At 38.7% G+C, this 14,457-nt stretch overlaps 1 protein-coding gene across 1 annotated transcript; it reads left to right on the forward strand.

The window, feature by feature from the left end:
* The first annotated feature begins 512 nt into the window (after nucleotides 1-512).
* LOC135466809 (mitochondrial uncoupling protein 2-like) lies at nucleotides 513-11,924 on the forward strand. The gene is made up of 7 exons (XM_064744515.1): nucleotides 513-677; nucleotides 3,839-4,045; nucleotides 4,311-4,509; nucleotides 4,945-5,182; nucleotides 8,410-8,610; nucleotides 8,993-9,275; nucleotides 9,786-11,924. The coding sequence occupies exons 3-7, from the start codon at nucleotides 4,384-4,386 to the stop codon at nucleotides 9,907-9,909; spliced, it is 972 nt and encodes a 323-aa protein (XP_064600585.1). The 5' UTR covers nucleotides 513-677; nucleotides 3,839-4,045; nucleotides 4,311-4,383; the 3' UTR covers nucleotides 9,910-11,924.
* The last annotated feature ends 2,533 nt before the right edge of the window (nucleotides 11,925-14,457 follow it).

The raw sequence follows: 14,457 nt of genomic DNA on the forward strand, positions 1-14,457 counted from the left end.
AGTATAAACTATAATCAGGTACGTACGTACGTATATATAGTATAGCTTATACCAACTGTAGGTGGAGCATACAGTACTCTATACGTACATGTAAGCTCATCATACCGACATCAACATTTGCCACCGCACACCCGGAATATAACAGAAGTTTAAATAAGAAAAAGAATTCGTGTGCTGACCAAAGTCCACAGGAAGACACGGATTGTTATCTAGGTCAGGTGAATACAGCCAACAATATAATTACCGGTATAGAAAAAGCTATTAAGAGATGTACATGTATGTTTCACGAAAACAAGTGTTAAAGAAACCGTTAACCTTTGGACCCGGGCTTCGATCCACCCAGTTTGTGACGTCAGCGGCCTTGACATGGCTGACCTCTGATTATTCCAGTTTTATCCAATGACATGGCGTGACGCTGACACACCTCCACTGCACGCTGTGCCATTGGATGTTTCTGGGGGTGTGTCAGCATAAATACGTCCATTTCGTCAGCCGCCCGACCGTCAGCTGACATGGAGTATTCTTCGGGGCCAGCAGGTCGAGGCCGGCAAACCTATGTCCAGCTAGCATATAATTAATCCGCTTGAGGAGAATTCACTGCTGTGTTTTGTCGTCGACCTTGTTCTTGATTTAAGGTTACTGCCCCCAAAAACATCAACTTCTAAAGGCAAATGAAGGTAAGGCAATGATAGAATTATCAGTGAATTGGACACAATTTTGTGTTGTTCGATTGGCGTGGTTTGTTTTCCGTTGATCGCTACAATTTCTTGCACGGCCATCAGCTGATCTTCGCATGTCAAAATGGTGTTTCGACCCACCAGCATTTTGGCCTGCTTGCAAAGTGGGCTTATACAATATTTTATACTTGATCGCGCGACTCTTGTGAATACAGAATATGGTACAGCTTTAAAGAAAAACAAGCCAACGAAAGGGAAGACACGTGCAATGTAGATTGTAATGATTAAGTTATATTATGCATCTATAGTGAGTGAGTGCTTTAGGTTTAATATCGTACTTAACAGTTTTTCAGTCATATTACGACGATGTTATGCGTCTATATGGCTTGTCCATATATGCTTGCACGCCTCTTTGGTGGTTAACATAGACCAGAGATATTGAAGGGAAATTAATTATACAAACGTTTGTTTTCCTTTTTTTTACTTTTTTTTTAATCGTGAAGGAACACGTGCTCAACATCAGTAGACCTATAAGCCTGCCAAGCCGCTGGCAAGCGACCACACCCACGCAATTGAGCCAACAACACGCAATTGAGCCAACCCCACCCCATTTCTTGTTCCTTGGGCTTTTCTCTCTCTCTCTCTCTCTCTCTCTTTCTTTTTCTCTCTGGGTACATACGTCCCTTAGTTAGAAGGTTAGTCAACAATACCAGGGAAAGGGCAGCTGTTTACCTTAGGCACAATTTATGACTATAAACCATGGTCATGTACATTGTATATAGCTAATGTGACAACTGCTTGAGTATAAATTAAGTTATATACTCCATATAAAAAATGACAGGGTTAAGGTTTATGGCTGGAGGAATTAAACTTGAGTGATAAGCGTAAACCAACAACTGTCGTCAACCAGGTTCATGTACTTGACACATCTTCTGATAAACAATGGCAGCAAAAACTGGATTTGAACACGCAGCCTGACTTTTCTTTGAACCATTGAGGGCCCTCAAATAAATACATGTAGATACAGGTATAGTTTGTAAAAAAATTCTCTCAAAGGCAACCCTGGAGTCCGGAAAATATCAGTTTTTCCTGATGTTTGTTTTCTATCGTGAAATATTTTACATTTTGTCACATGTAGTCATCAATCTGGCTGAAATATTCCTGCTTATTATACGAGATAAAAAGCCCTCACAATATCTGCCTCTGCTTCTGCAGCTGGCAGAAAGTTTCTCCTACTATTATGAAACAAAACAATTTTTTGGGTGACATATTTGCTGGTCAAACACTGTGCATGTTGTGGTTGTTATGGCCCTTATGACAGCTTGTGGGTGGCAAACCGACTAGTTGTGGGAAGATGCCTTTTCACTTTATTGTTGATTTTCATCAGCTGTCACTACATACGCTTTGTGTACATACAAATATCATAATGTATCAGAATGTGTGGCCACAGACAGGCCCTAGCTGCTTTCAGATGGAATTTTAAATTCTTTCTCAGTGTCAGTTCTACTTATACAACTATAAATTTGAATGCAGTACATGTTTTTATACCGATTACATCATTGCCTTGCCGAAGTGTATCATTCTCCAAATTATTTTCCCTAGCCATATCTGGGTGAATCATTGATTTTGCAAGTATACAGTTTTCGACAACAAAATTATTACTGCATAAATAAAACATTTCAACAATACATGTAGTGTATTGGGGTGTAAAATTCTTTGCAAGAGCCATGCGTTTGTGTTTGAACTATGTATAACACAAATATATAAATTGCTGCACAGAATATGTTTGCATATTATTGCTGGGTATGTCGTGACAGATTTTTACTGTCGCTGAGGCTAACAGTACAAGATTGTAAATGAGATTACAGTTGATGTGGTGTTGAACCATGTTGAAACTGTGAGCAATCCCAGTGATGTGATATGTTGACATTTCATCAGGCAATGTCCTCAGTGTTTATAGTAACTTGTTCCTGATGTGGGTTGGTTTTCTCATTTTAACAAGCACAATTATAGGCCTAGCCTTAGGCCTATACTAGTCTAGCCTTTAACATGTGTACATAAAGCTTTGTCAGCCTAACATCACAGGTTGGCTGGCCTTATCCTGACTAAAGTTTTTATAAAGAAACACTGTGAAGACTAGATCCATTCCAGTAGTACATCAGAGTTTATTACTAGTAGATCTATGCTATTCAGCATACTACTGTCATACAAAAGTATTGTACTTACTTACTCATGACATTTATATAACAAGACTTTTATGTACCTCAGGGATCCTCTGTTGCTATTCTGTGGATTTGTTCCATTCTCATTAAGTACAATACAATTAACTTAAGACATGTCATTTTGTGATATTAGCCATTATATGACTGTATAGCACCTATCTGTAACTGTTTGCCTGCCTGCGGGCTATAGGGCTACTGATTTCTGCTTTTTTTTTACCTGTACTGCCATCACTATCCCCAAACGTCATGTTTAGATTGAACAAGGAGCTTGATAAGTTGCTCTGTCTGTGTGTCAGTCAAATTTTTGACTTTCCAGCCTTTAACATGGGCCATTCAGTTTAACAAATAGGCAGGTTGGTATAGACTGTTAGCAGGATGTCTCTTAAGTTAAGAATTTGCTTTTCATTTTAGTAAGAAAAACCATAGTTTTAGTAGATCGCTAATAATTTTGAGTGCATATGAAACACATATATTGGAATATGGCTTGTTGTATTCAATTTCTGCAAATTGTTATAAGGTATGTTTGCCAAGAAAAGATGGGCATTTTCCCAAGACGGGGCTTCCGTGGCTCAGTTGGTTAGCGCGCTAGCGCAGTGGAATGACCCAGGAGTCTCTCACCAATGCTGTCGCTGTGAGTTCAAGTCCAGCTCATGCTGGCTTCTTCTCCGGCCATACGTGGGTAGATCTGTCAGCAACCTGTGGATGGTCATGGGTTTCCCCCGGGCTCTGCCCGGTTTCCACCCACCATAATGCTGGCTGCCGTCGTATAATTGAAATGTTCTTGAGTACGATGTAAAACACCAATCAAATAAATAAATAAATAAATTTTCCCAAGACACTATATAACTTTTAATAGCCATTTAAGGATAATGTTATTACAACAGTGTATTTGTAGAAATCTAATAGTGGGCCTTCTGTTAAATATTTTGCTCTTTTCAGAGTGTAAAAAGGAAGATAATGAACAGCGTGATCAGGGGAAACAACCAGTACCTCAGCAATACGAATCTCACCCTCATACGGCAGACGAGAGGATCTGACACCAATTATAATCAAGATTTCCATTATCAGTTTTTATAACAACACCCGTTTGCCACGACTGGCAGGATAAATACAATTTTTAAAAAAAAGGAAATTGACATCAGACAGGTAAGTCTGTAATCACTTTCTCTTGTGAATTCTGCATACCAATAAATAGTCTTGTTTCCTACATGTGAGAGATGGTTAATTAACAGTTATAATTAGTCTTAAATGATGGGAATTTCAACCGACTTAGTAATTTTTTGTATACCAGTAGTTAATAAGTTTTACGAACAGAAGTTACCCTCACCAAATATTTTTGCAATTTAATGCTTGTTACCAGTAGATAGTTAATGTAATCCTTTGTACGGTTACCTTGAACCATTGCTTTCAGGCAACACTCATCAGCTTCGCTACATGTACATCTAGCAGAATTTTTCACGTCGTTCAATACATCAGCTGTGAGGATGGTTGGATTCGCGCCCAGTAATGTAGAGCCCACCCTCGGGGTGAAGTTCATCAGCGCGGGCTTAGCGGCTTCTATAGCTGACTGTATGACATTCCCTCTTGACATGGCCAAAGTCAGATTGCAGGTAATAATCCTGGGTACTCAGTCAGTGATCAAGCTTCAAAGTTAGTCGTAAGTGGGAAGATCTGTCAGCAACCTGCGGATGGTCGTGGGTTTCCCCTGGGCTCTGCCCAGTATCTTCCCATCAAAATGCTGGCTGCCGTCGTATAAGTGAATTATTCTTGAGTACGGCATAAAACACCAATCAAATAAATAAATAAATAAATCAAAGTTAGTCATAGAAAGAACCATTGTAAATCATTGGAATTTCAAGAAAATCTAAATAGGTACAGTGTATATGCATTGTTATTAAATTAGTAAAGTCAGTAAATCAGTCAATGAAAAAAAAATCATTCCCTGTGAACTGTTAAATATTTATGACCATATTCCACTCAAAAATATTTCATTCCACTCAAAAATATTTCACTCCACTCAAAAAGCGAACTGTTTGTGTTTTCAGCTTCAAGGTGAAGGATCAACAAAGATCTCCCGCCGTAAGGCTGGTCAGAAAGCTTCGGTCGAGGCATTCAAGTATCGAGGAATTTTCGGAACTATCCGAACTATAGCAAGAGAGGAGGGTGTGCGCAGCTTGTACAATGGTCTTGTGCCAGGACTTCAGCGCCAAATGGCTTTTGCTTCCATCAGAATCGGACTGTACGACTCGGTAAAGTCTTCTTATCAGAAGGCTCTAGGAAAAGGTAGGTCTACATGTGAATGAAATGCTAGCCTGCATGTAGATCTATGGCCATACCTCATGTTGTCTCCACAAGCAAAACGCAGTGTCAGATCACTTTGTACCTGTGTATTAGTGTTGAGTATGGCATTGAATGATATACAATAATAGGTAGGAGAGGAATATTTTTTTATTACTCATACACAGGTGAAACGTCAGGGTTTCCTCCCATAAAAAAATTGATATTTCAGTTAGATATCACTTTTGTTATTACCTTCTGATATGTCACACCCTATGGCACAATTGCGTCAAAAACAGGAACATCTTGTTTTATTACATTTCAATCTGAGCTCAGTCGGATGCTTGATGTTATAATTAAACATGTATGTCGTTTAGTAAACAGTGGGATGACATCATACATCACATCATGTGCTATTTCATGCTGTATACAAGTCTGTGTATTACATCTTACATCAAACAACAGTGGGACGACATCATACATCACATCATGTGTTATGTCACGCTGTATACAAGTCTGTGTATTACATCCTACATCACACAACAGTGGGACGACATCATACATCACATCATGTGTTATGTCACATTGTATACAAGTCTGTGTATTACATCTTACATCAGACAACAGTGGGACGACATCATACATCACATCATGTGTTATGTCACACTGTATACAAGTCTGTGTATTACATCCTACATCAGACAACAGTGGGACGACATCATACATCACATCATGTGTTATGTCACGCTGTATACAAGTCTGTGTATTACATCCTACATCACACAACAGTGGGACGACATCATACATGACATCATGTGTTATGTCACGCTGTATACAAGTCCGTGTATTACATCCTACATCACACAACAGTGGGACGACATCATACATCACATCATGTGCTACGTCACGCGGTATACAAGTCTGTGTATTACATCCTACATTACACAACAGTGGGACATCATACATCACAACATGTGCTATGTCACGCTGTATACAAGTCTGTGTATTACATCCTACATCACACAACAGTGGGACGACATCATACATCACATCATGTGTTATGTCACGCTGTATACAAGTCTGTGTATTACATCCTACATCAGACAACAGTGGGATGACATCATACATCACATCATGTGTTATGTCACGCTGTATACAAGTCTGTGTATTACATCCTACATCAGACAACAGTGGGACATCATACATCACACCATGTACTATGTCACGCTGTATACAAGTCCGTATATTACATCCTACATCACACAACAGTGGGACGACATCATACATCACATCATGTGTTATGTCACGCTGTATACAAGTCCGTGTATTACATCCTACATCACACAACAGTGGAACGACATCATACATCACATCATGTGTTATGTAACGCTGTATGCAAGTCTGTTTATTAAATCCTACATCACACAACAGTGGGACATCATACATCACAACATGTACTATGTCACGATGTATACAAGTCCGTGTATTACATCCTACATCACACAACAGTGGGACGACATCATACATCACATCATGTGTTATGTCACGCTGTATACAAGTCCGTGTATTACATCCTACATCAGACAACAGTGGAACGACATCATACATCACATCATGTGTTATGTCACGCTGTATACAAGTCCGTGTATTACATCCTACATCACACAACAGTGGAACGACATCATACATCACATCATGTGTTATGTCACGCTGTATGCAAGTCTGTTTATTAAATCCTACATCACACAACAGTGGGACGACATCATACATCACATCATGTGTTATGTCACGCTGTATACAAGTCCGTGTATTACATCCTACATCACACAACAGTAGGACGACATCATACATCACACCATGTGTCACGCTGTATACAAGTCTGTGTATTACATCCTACATCAGACAACAGTGGTATGACATCATACATCACAACATGTGTTATGTCACGCGGTATACAAGTCTGTGCATTACATCCTACATCACACAACAGTGGGACGACATCATACATCACATCATGTGTTATGTCACGCTGTATACAAGTCCGTGTATTACATCCTACATCACACAACAGTGGGACGACATCATACATCACATCATGTGTTATGTCATGATGTATACAAGTCCGTGTATTACATCCTACATCACACAACAGTGGGACGACATCATACATCACATCATGTGTTATGTCACGCTGTATACAAGTCCGTGTATTACATCCTACATCACACAACAGTGGGACGACGTCATACATCACATCATGTGTTATGTCACGCTGTATACAAGTCTGTGTATTACATCCTACATCAGACAACAGTGGGACGACATCATACATCACATCATGTGTTATGTCACGCTGTATACAAGTCCGTCTATTACATCCTACATCACACAACAGTGGGACGACATCATACATCACATCATGTGTTATGTCACGCTGTATACAAGTCTGTGTATTACATCCTACATCAGACAACAGTGGGACATCATATATCACACCATGTGCTATGTCACGCTGTATAAAAGTCCGTGTATTACATCCTACATTAGACAACAGTGGGACATCATACATCACACCATGTGCTATGTCACGCTGTATACAAGTCCTTGTATTACATCCTACATCAGACAACAGTGGGACGACATCATACATCACATCATGTGTTATGTCAAGCTGTATACAAGTCCGTGTAACCAGTATAGGCTAGAAAAAAAGCAGTACTGAACTTTCTCTGATGCACAAAATCATGACTTTTTTAAAATATGAATAATAAATAAAATATTGAACAATAAAGGTTGACTACCATGAATATTTTTCTATCAAAGGTGGATACCATATCCCACTCGTCACTTCACATTTTTTCCACCTTTCACTCAAACAATTTATTGTATTCAACCTTCAGAGTGCAATGTTCTCTTAATTTGCAGACTTTTCTTTGGTACAATGGTGTTTACATTTGCAATATTTTACTGTTTGTGTGTGTGTGTGTATATATATATTTATATACATGCATGTGTGTGTGTAAAATTGTATTTCTTTTGAAAAAATGTTACAAACCTTCATGTACAATCATTTTTTCCTGTTGTTTTTTTGCTTATTACACCAAATTATGGCTATTTGTTATAGTGCTAGATTATTTTTTCTGACTTGATTTCTATCCTGTCTTGTTTACATTTGCTTTAATATAATATTCATTAAATTTGCTCTAACTATATCGTGTGTGTTGTGAGTTTAGATCAGAACAGTCAGAGTGTGGGCATAAGAATCTTAGCTGGCATCACCACTGGGGGAATGGCCGTTTTCTGTGCCCAACCTACAGACGTTGTCAAGGTGCGCATGCAGGCGCAGACCGCTAAAACAGGACGGCGCTACAACGGCAGCATGCACGCATACAGAACCATCGCAGCACAAGAGGGCATGAGAGGGCTGTGGAAAGGTATCGTCGTTGAAGTTTCATCGATATATTTGATTGTTATTTACAGTCTTAGTTATTTATTTTGTTTATTTATTTGATTGTGTTAAAACGCCGTACTCAAGAATATTTCACTTATACGACAGCGGCCAGCATTATGGTGGGTGGAAACCGGGCAGAGCCCGTGGGGAACCCACAACCATCCGCAGGTTGCTGGCAGACCTTCCCACGTAGGTACAGCCTTAGAAGTTTCCCTGTTAATCGGCCTGATGGAATCCAGTTCAAAACTTGATACCAAATGCTGAAACAGGGAAAAATAAATTACATGAAAGGAAAAATACATAACTGTAGACCTACACATTCACGCAGTTCAAAACTTAATAATACTTTGTCTTTTCTGTTTTAGGTACATTACCAAATGTGACCAGAAATGCAGTAGTCAATGCCTCGGAATTAGTTTCTTACGACTTGATAAAGCAACAGATTTTATCCCATCAGCTGATGTCCGATAACATGCCGTGTCACTTTGTATCTGCATTTGGGGCCGGATTCTGCACAACTGTGGTAGCCTCTCCCGTTGATGTTGTGAAGACGCGATACATGAACTCCAGGCCAGACCAATACACCGGGGCTATTAACTGTGCCATCAAGATGTTCAGAGAGGGAGGTTTCTTTGCTTTTTACAAAGGGTAATTTATACTTTTCATCACCTATTAATTCAGAGTCAATTTTTTCACTTGTGACAGATGTGTTTGATAATGTGCGTGTACCTCGAGTTATTCCCCTTTATTTTTTCAACCGGACATTTCAAGTTACACTCTTACTGCTGCTAGTTGACAGCTCCAGCTGATTGCGTAGACCTTGTCAGTAGGTATATCTAATGTTTAGCATGGCACAAACTGTCTAAATCGATGGAAAAAAAATATAGGTGTGTCTTCTTTTGAGCGTGGAGAAATTTTCGGCACACTGCGATATGTAAAGTTTGAAACGGTTATTTCGCTTATACATAACTCATTGTGATTTGATAATTTCAAAAAATGCCTGAATTAGAGAGTGCATGGTGATAATTTTGTTATTATGATAGGACAACAAGTGTGGAAAAAGGACAAACATTTCTGGTTATCTTGAGATATCACAATATTAAAATAGAGCTGAACTTGAATGAGGAGTGCTTTTAATGTGTTTGGTTTCCTTTCCAGGTTCATGCCTTCTTTTGTTCGACTTGGTTCTTGGAACATTGGCATGTTTGTATGCTTTGAGCAACTGAAAAGGGCATTCATGTACTACAAGACAACAGCTCCGATGCAAATCCAGAACTCCTAGACCAAGGAAATCTGTTTGACTAATTGATGTGATGTATGACAAATTGATGTGATAACTATTTCACATGAATAGCTTAGCAATTTAATTTTTTTTAGAACTATTTCTTTCCACATTATTGACACCAACAAATAACTTTGTGTGTGTAGACTGGGTTAGCATTGTTACCATGGACGCCTTGCAGACTAATTAATGGAATTGAAGCAACCCACAACCCAAATGAATGTATTTCATTGGTTGCTACACAAACTAAAACCAGCCATAACCAGTTTAATACAAACATTCGCATTTGGTTTTCCATTTTCTTTTTAGTTGCAGGATAAATCTGCAATGTGACTTTGCTGTGATTCTCACTGAAAGAGCCCTTATATTTATTATTTCAGAAGTTATGACATCATTTCTTGCATACACGTTTCTTGTTTTCTTTTTTGCAAGATCCACGTGATTGTAACTTGCATGCAAATGCATGACATTTGGTTTTTAGTGAGTGAGTGTTTGGGGTTGAACATCATACTTTATTTGGTTTTTACAATGACACAATGTTATCACAAGTCCCCCCTTTCCAAAATGTTAATACTTCAGCATAGCTATTATCAAGTGGGCAATCTATTGTCATGTCCAGTTGTTCTTCACAAGATAAACAATGTGACACATTGCAGTAGGAATATATGACTGTGGATCTGTGAGTATTTTAGGTCTTTTGTATGATGTGACCAAACGTGCTTTGTTGGATTTTTTTAATATGTACATGAAAATATTAAATACAATTCACAGCATTTGACAAAGAATACATAATTCCAGGTGGGATGAAAGCCTACTGGGGTAATTGGACCATCTAATTGGAAAACTGAGTCAACAGTTTATGTGAATGATAATAAAGTTGTTGCATATATTGCACACAAAATGTATGTGATTAGAGGTGTTTAGGTAGACATTGTAAATATACTGAGCAGCTGTAATGATAATTACTACCAAGCTTAATAATGCTATTTAACAATAGCAAAACAAGGACATTAACACTGAAAAAAGTGGGATATTTGTTACTACTGCTCTACTGTCTCATGCTGTACTGCTGGACAAAATGTGGGGTGAGGAAAACCTCATTCCCTGTCCTGTAAATATCCAAAATATTATAGAGTGGCACGTTTTTGTTACACACAAGTTTACTCATATAAACATCAGTTTGGAAAATTACGTCCAAATTGGCTAGTTGACTTCCATAACTTGCACGCTGTGCATGTATAGTGAGCATAGTCTGTACAGTGAGAAGAACCACTGAGAGAAGGCAAACATGCTATTTTCAGTGAAAGTATAAACAACTGTTGTTATGTTACTCCTTCAGTATACTGCTGACAATCTTATTGTGTACAGATAACGATGAATTCAAGAGAATGCGGATCTGTTTTTATTTTTTTCTTCAGGAAACTGTGGACCGTTTTTTACTGGACTTTAAGCTCGCATATTCGTTTTAAGTTCGCTAGCAGTATATTTAGCAGGATTCTATTTACAAGAATGTTGACAATTCTTAATCCCTTAGGATGTTCTTACAGGTTGTCAGCAGTTTACCAACTTTATATTCTATTTATGCCCATGTAGTTGTATATACAAATATCTCATGTATATGTGTACTCTATTTTGCATGGTTTTATATACATTCCCTGCATGGTTTGATATACATTCACTGCATGGTTTGATATACATTCACTGCAGGGTTTGGTATACATTCACTGCATGGTTTGATATACATTCACTGCATGGTTTGATATACATTCACGTGAAAATGTATGAGATTTTTGCAATGTGTACATGTTCCATTTACACTCTAGCTTTACAAGTAATAATGTATTAAATGTTACCATTTTTCATGCATTGTTGTACAAATCTCACATATCCTTTTATGTTATATATTTTGTGTGGAGAAGGGGCGGAGTAAGATTTTTGAGGGGTGGGATTAGCGGATGAGTGGGCGGGTTTTGTTGGATGAGGTAACCTTGACTGACAGTTGTTATTACTTTTTACGATGACAAATATACTTGATATTTATACCTAGGTGTTTTGAGTTTTTCGTCAAAAAGTGTTTCATTCTCTCGAGACAGTTGTGTAAATTGAGAAGAGACCGGATTCCACCCTCTACTTGTTGACAATTTGCCAACAATCACACTGTTGCCACTGCTCTGGTTTAATCCTCCAAGCTGCTCGAGCTCGCCTCAGGAGGCTCTCGTTAGTTCTGTCAAGGTCGTACTAATCACTTCAAACAGGTTCAGACACCGGTCAGTGTTTGCATGATGAACAGAGTGAACGGCGGTCATGAATATGTGTTAACGAAGGAAGCGTATATATAATGCTTTAGCAGGATTACGTTGGTCATATAATATAGATGTATAATTGAGTGATCCAATCAATTTTCAGAAATGACGAACTAAAAACGAAACTAAAACGTGGAGCGTTACCCTATACCATTGTTTAAAGAGTGAATTGGCTTGGAGATGCCATGCTCTCCAGACGTAAGACCAGCTCTCGAGGAAAATCTAGCTACCCTTACTTTGCGAGGCCATAGCCTTATTGGTGCAGCAAAAACGGACCCATTTAGAAAACTATCAAACCTGTATGCCAAGCGCATTTACCATGGTGACATCTCTTCACTATGTGTAGCCAGCTTAGCGGGCGCAATTTGCGAATGCTTTGATTCATCGGGCCACAGAAATGATGAAATCACGTCAAAAACCCAAATAAATTCTATTTCGATAGACATAAAAACTGCCCTTGATGGCTTATCGAAGAGATACAAGATAATTCAGACGCAGAAATCCCTGACGAAAGCCCAAAATGCTGAGAGTAAACAGCTAAACGCCAGTGAGAGAGACAAGGTCAAGGTCAAGCATTACCTCAGGCGTAATTGTATACCTACAACTGCATGGGTTTGAACTGGCCGTGGAGGTTTATGTGATGCCGGGACAGTGTATGGATTGGCGCCCAAATCATCTGGTGATGTGTGCATATTAGCAGAAACTTAAAATGACAAAGGATGACATTTCTCCTCACTTTTTAGGACCGAAGGAACAGCAGGTTATTGAAAGCTTTTTGTCCTATATAGGAAGAGAATAGAAATTATCAGATCTCGACAGACACGGACACACCTGCCTATAATACCTCCAGTATCTATCTATCATTGAGGATTTGAACAAAATCAGTGGAGAAACCAGTTGTTCAAAAACCTTCTACAAATGAAAAAGTAAGGTAGAATTTATTCCGTTTGGACTGTCGATGGAGATCTATTTTTTCGCCAAACTGAACATACTGATAAACAGCAAATTCGCCACGAAAGTGTCCTTGATGACCTTCACTCTACGAGATAGTTCAGGAAATAGGAGGTTCCCCATTGCACTAAATTTTAAGCTGCAGCGAACAGCCTATAATGAACTCCAGATAAGTTAACGATGTAATGGGCTCAGACGCTGCATATAGTGGCCTACAGTGCCCAGATTAGTGTGCAGTTGTGTAGGCCTACTGTGATTACAGAAAAAAAAATTACTTGCTTTACCACAGCCACACGGGAGTGCATGGAATGTTAATTTACAATTCACTCACAAACACCAATAGACCTTCCTTAATGTCAAGCTTCGTTTAAAAGATGTGTTTTGGGAGTAAACTGTGGTTAGGTGTTACCACAAAATCAAAATGGTTAATGTTTCGGAGTTAAAGCGGCATAAGCTAGTTACAGTCCCAGCTAGCTTTAAGGTAGATTTTAATTTTGTAAACTTATTTGGAAAGCTGAGGATAAGCGTTATGTATTTTTGGATATACTGGGAGGTATATGTAAAATCCTGGCCGTAATTAAATACAGTACCGGTGTACATTTTCAGAGAACTCGCTCTTAAGCTGAAAAATATAAACTTCATTTACTGTCCGGTAAGATCTATGGAGTTTTCCCCGACTCTCAAATGCTGATATCATACTTTTTTACATTCTTGAAAATACAGCATGCGTTGATAAGCAAGTTACCACTTCTCGTAGTTTCACGCCTCAAAAACTAATCTCGCTTTACGTCACAGTCGCAGTCGTGTAACATGTGAGACGAGGCTCGGGTTTGTCACATTTAAAGGAAAAGACCAACGGATTTTGACTGGAATTCAGTTGCTTCTAGATCCTTTTTGCATAAACATAAAAGACCCACACCCACATAAATCAGTTATAATATAATCGATTAATGAACTAATTTCTAAAACGGAAGTGACACGTGTGGTGCGTGAAGCAGTGCAACAACAACATAATACTAATGTCAGCACACACTATGTGGCAAACGCTTGGCCATATAGGCCTACGCCCCATTTTTATCATAGATGTTTTCTTAATGTTGACCATGGGGTATTTACTGCAGCGCACTGGTAGTTGAATAGTAAATATAGCGTATAGGCGTACAGTGTGACGATTTGTACGATGTGTACGATGTACAATGTGCTATCTCCACAGATGTTGACACGTAACTTAAGTTTGAATGTAGGCATTCTTTCAACGAAATATGATATGAAGCTCGATCATATTCATGCAAAT

The sequence above is a fragment of the Liolophura sinensis genome, chromosome 1 (assembly GCF_032854445.1).
Source record: "Liolophura sinensis isolate JHLJ2023 chromosome 1, CUHK_Ljap_v2, whole genome shotgun sequence".
Taxonomy (NCBI): Eukaryota; Metazoa; Mollusca; class Polyplacophora; order Chitonida; family Chitonidae; genus Liolophura; species Liolophura sinensis.

Bases quoted from the DNA above. Each gene is read 5' to 3' on its own strand.
- LOC135466809 (XM_064744515.1), top strand. From the start codon at position 4,384: ATGGTTGGATTCGCGCCCAGTAATGTAGAGCCCACCCTCGGGGTGAAG. The intron at 4,510-4,944 runs GTAATAATCCTG...TTGTGTTTTCAG, and splicing joins TGGCCAAAGTCAGATTGCAG to CTTCAAGGTGAAGGATCAAC. The intron at 5,183-8,409 runs GTAGGTCTACAT...TTGTGAGTTTAG, and splicing joins TCAGAAGGCTCTAGGAAAAG to ATCAGAACAGTCAGAGTGTG.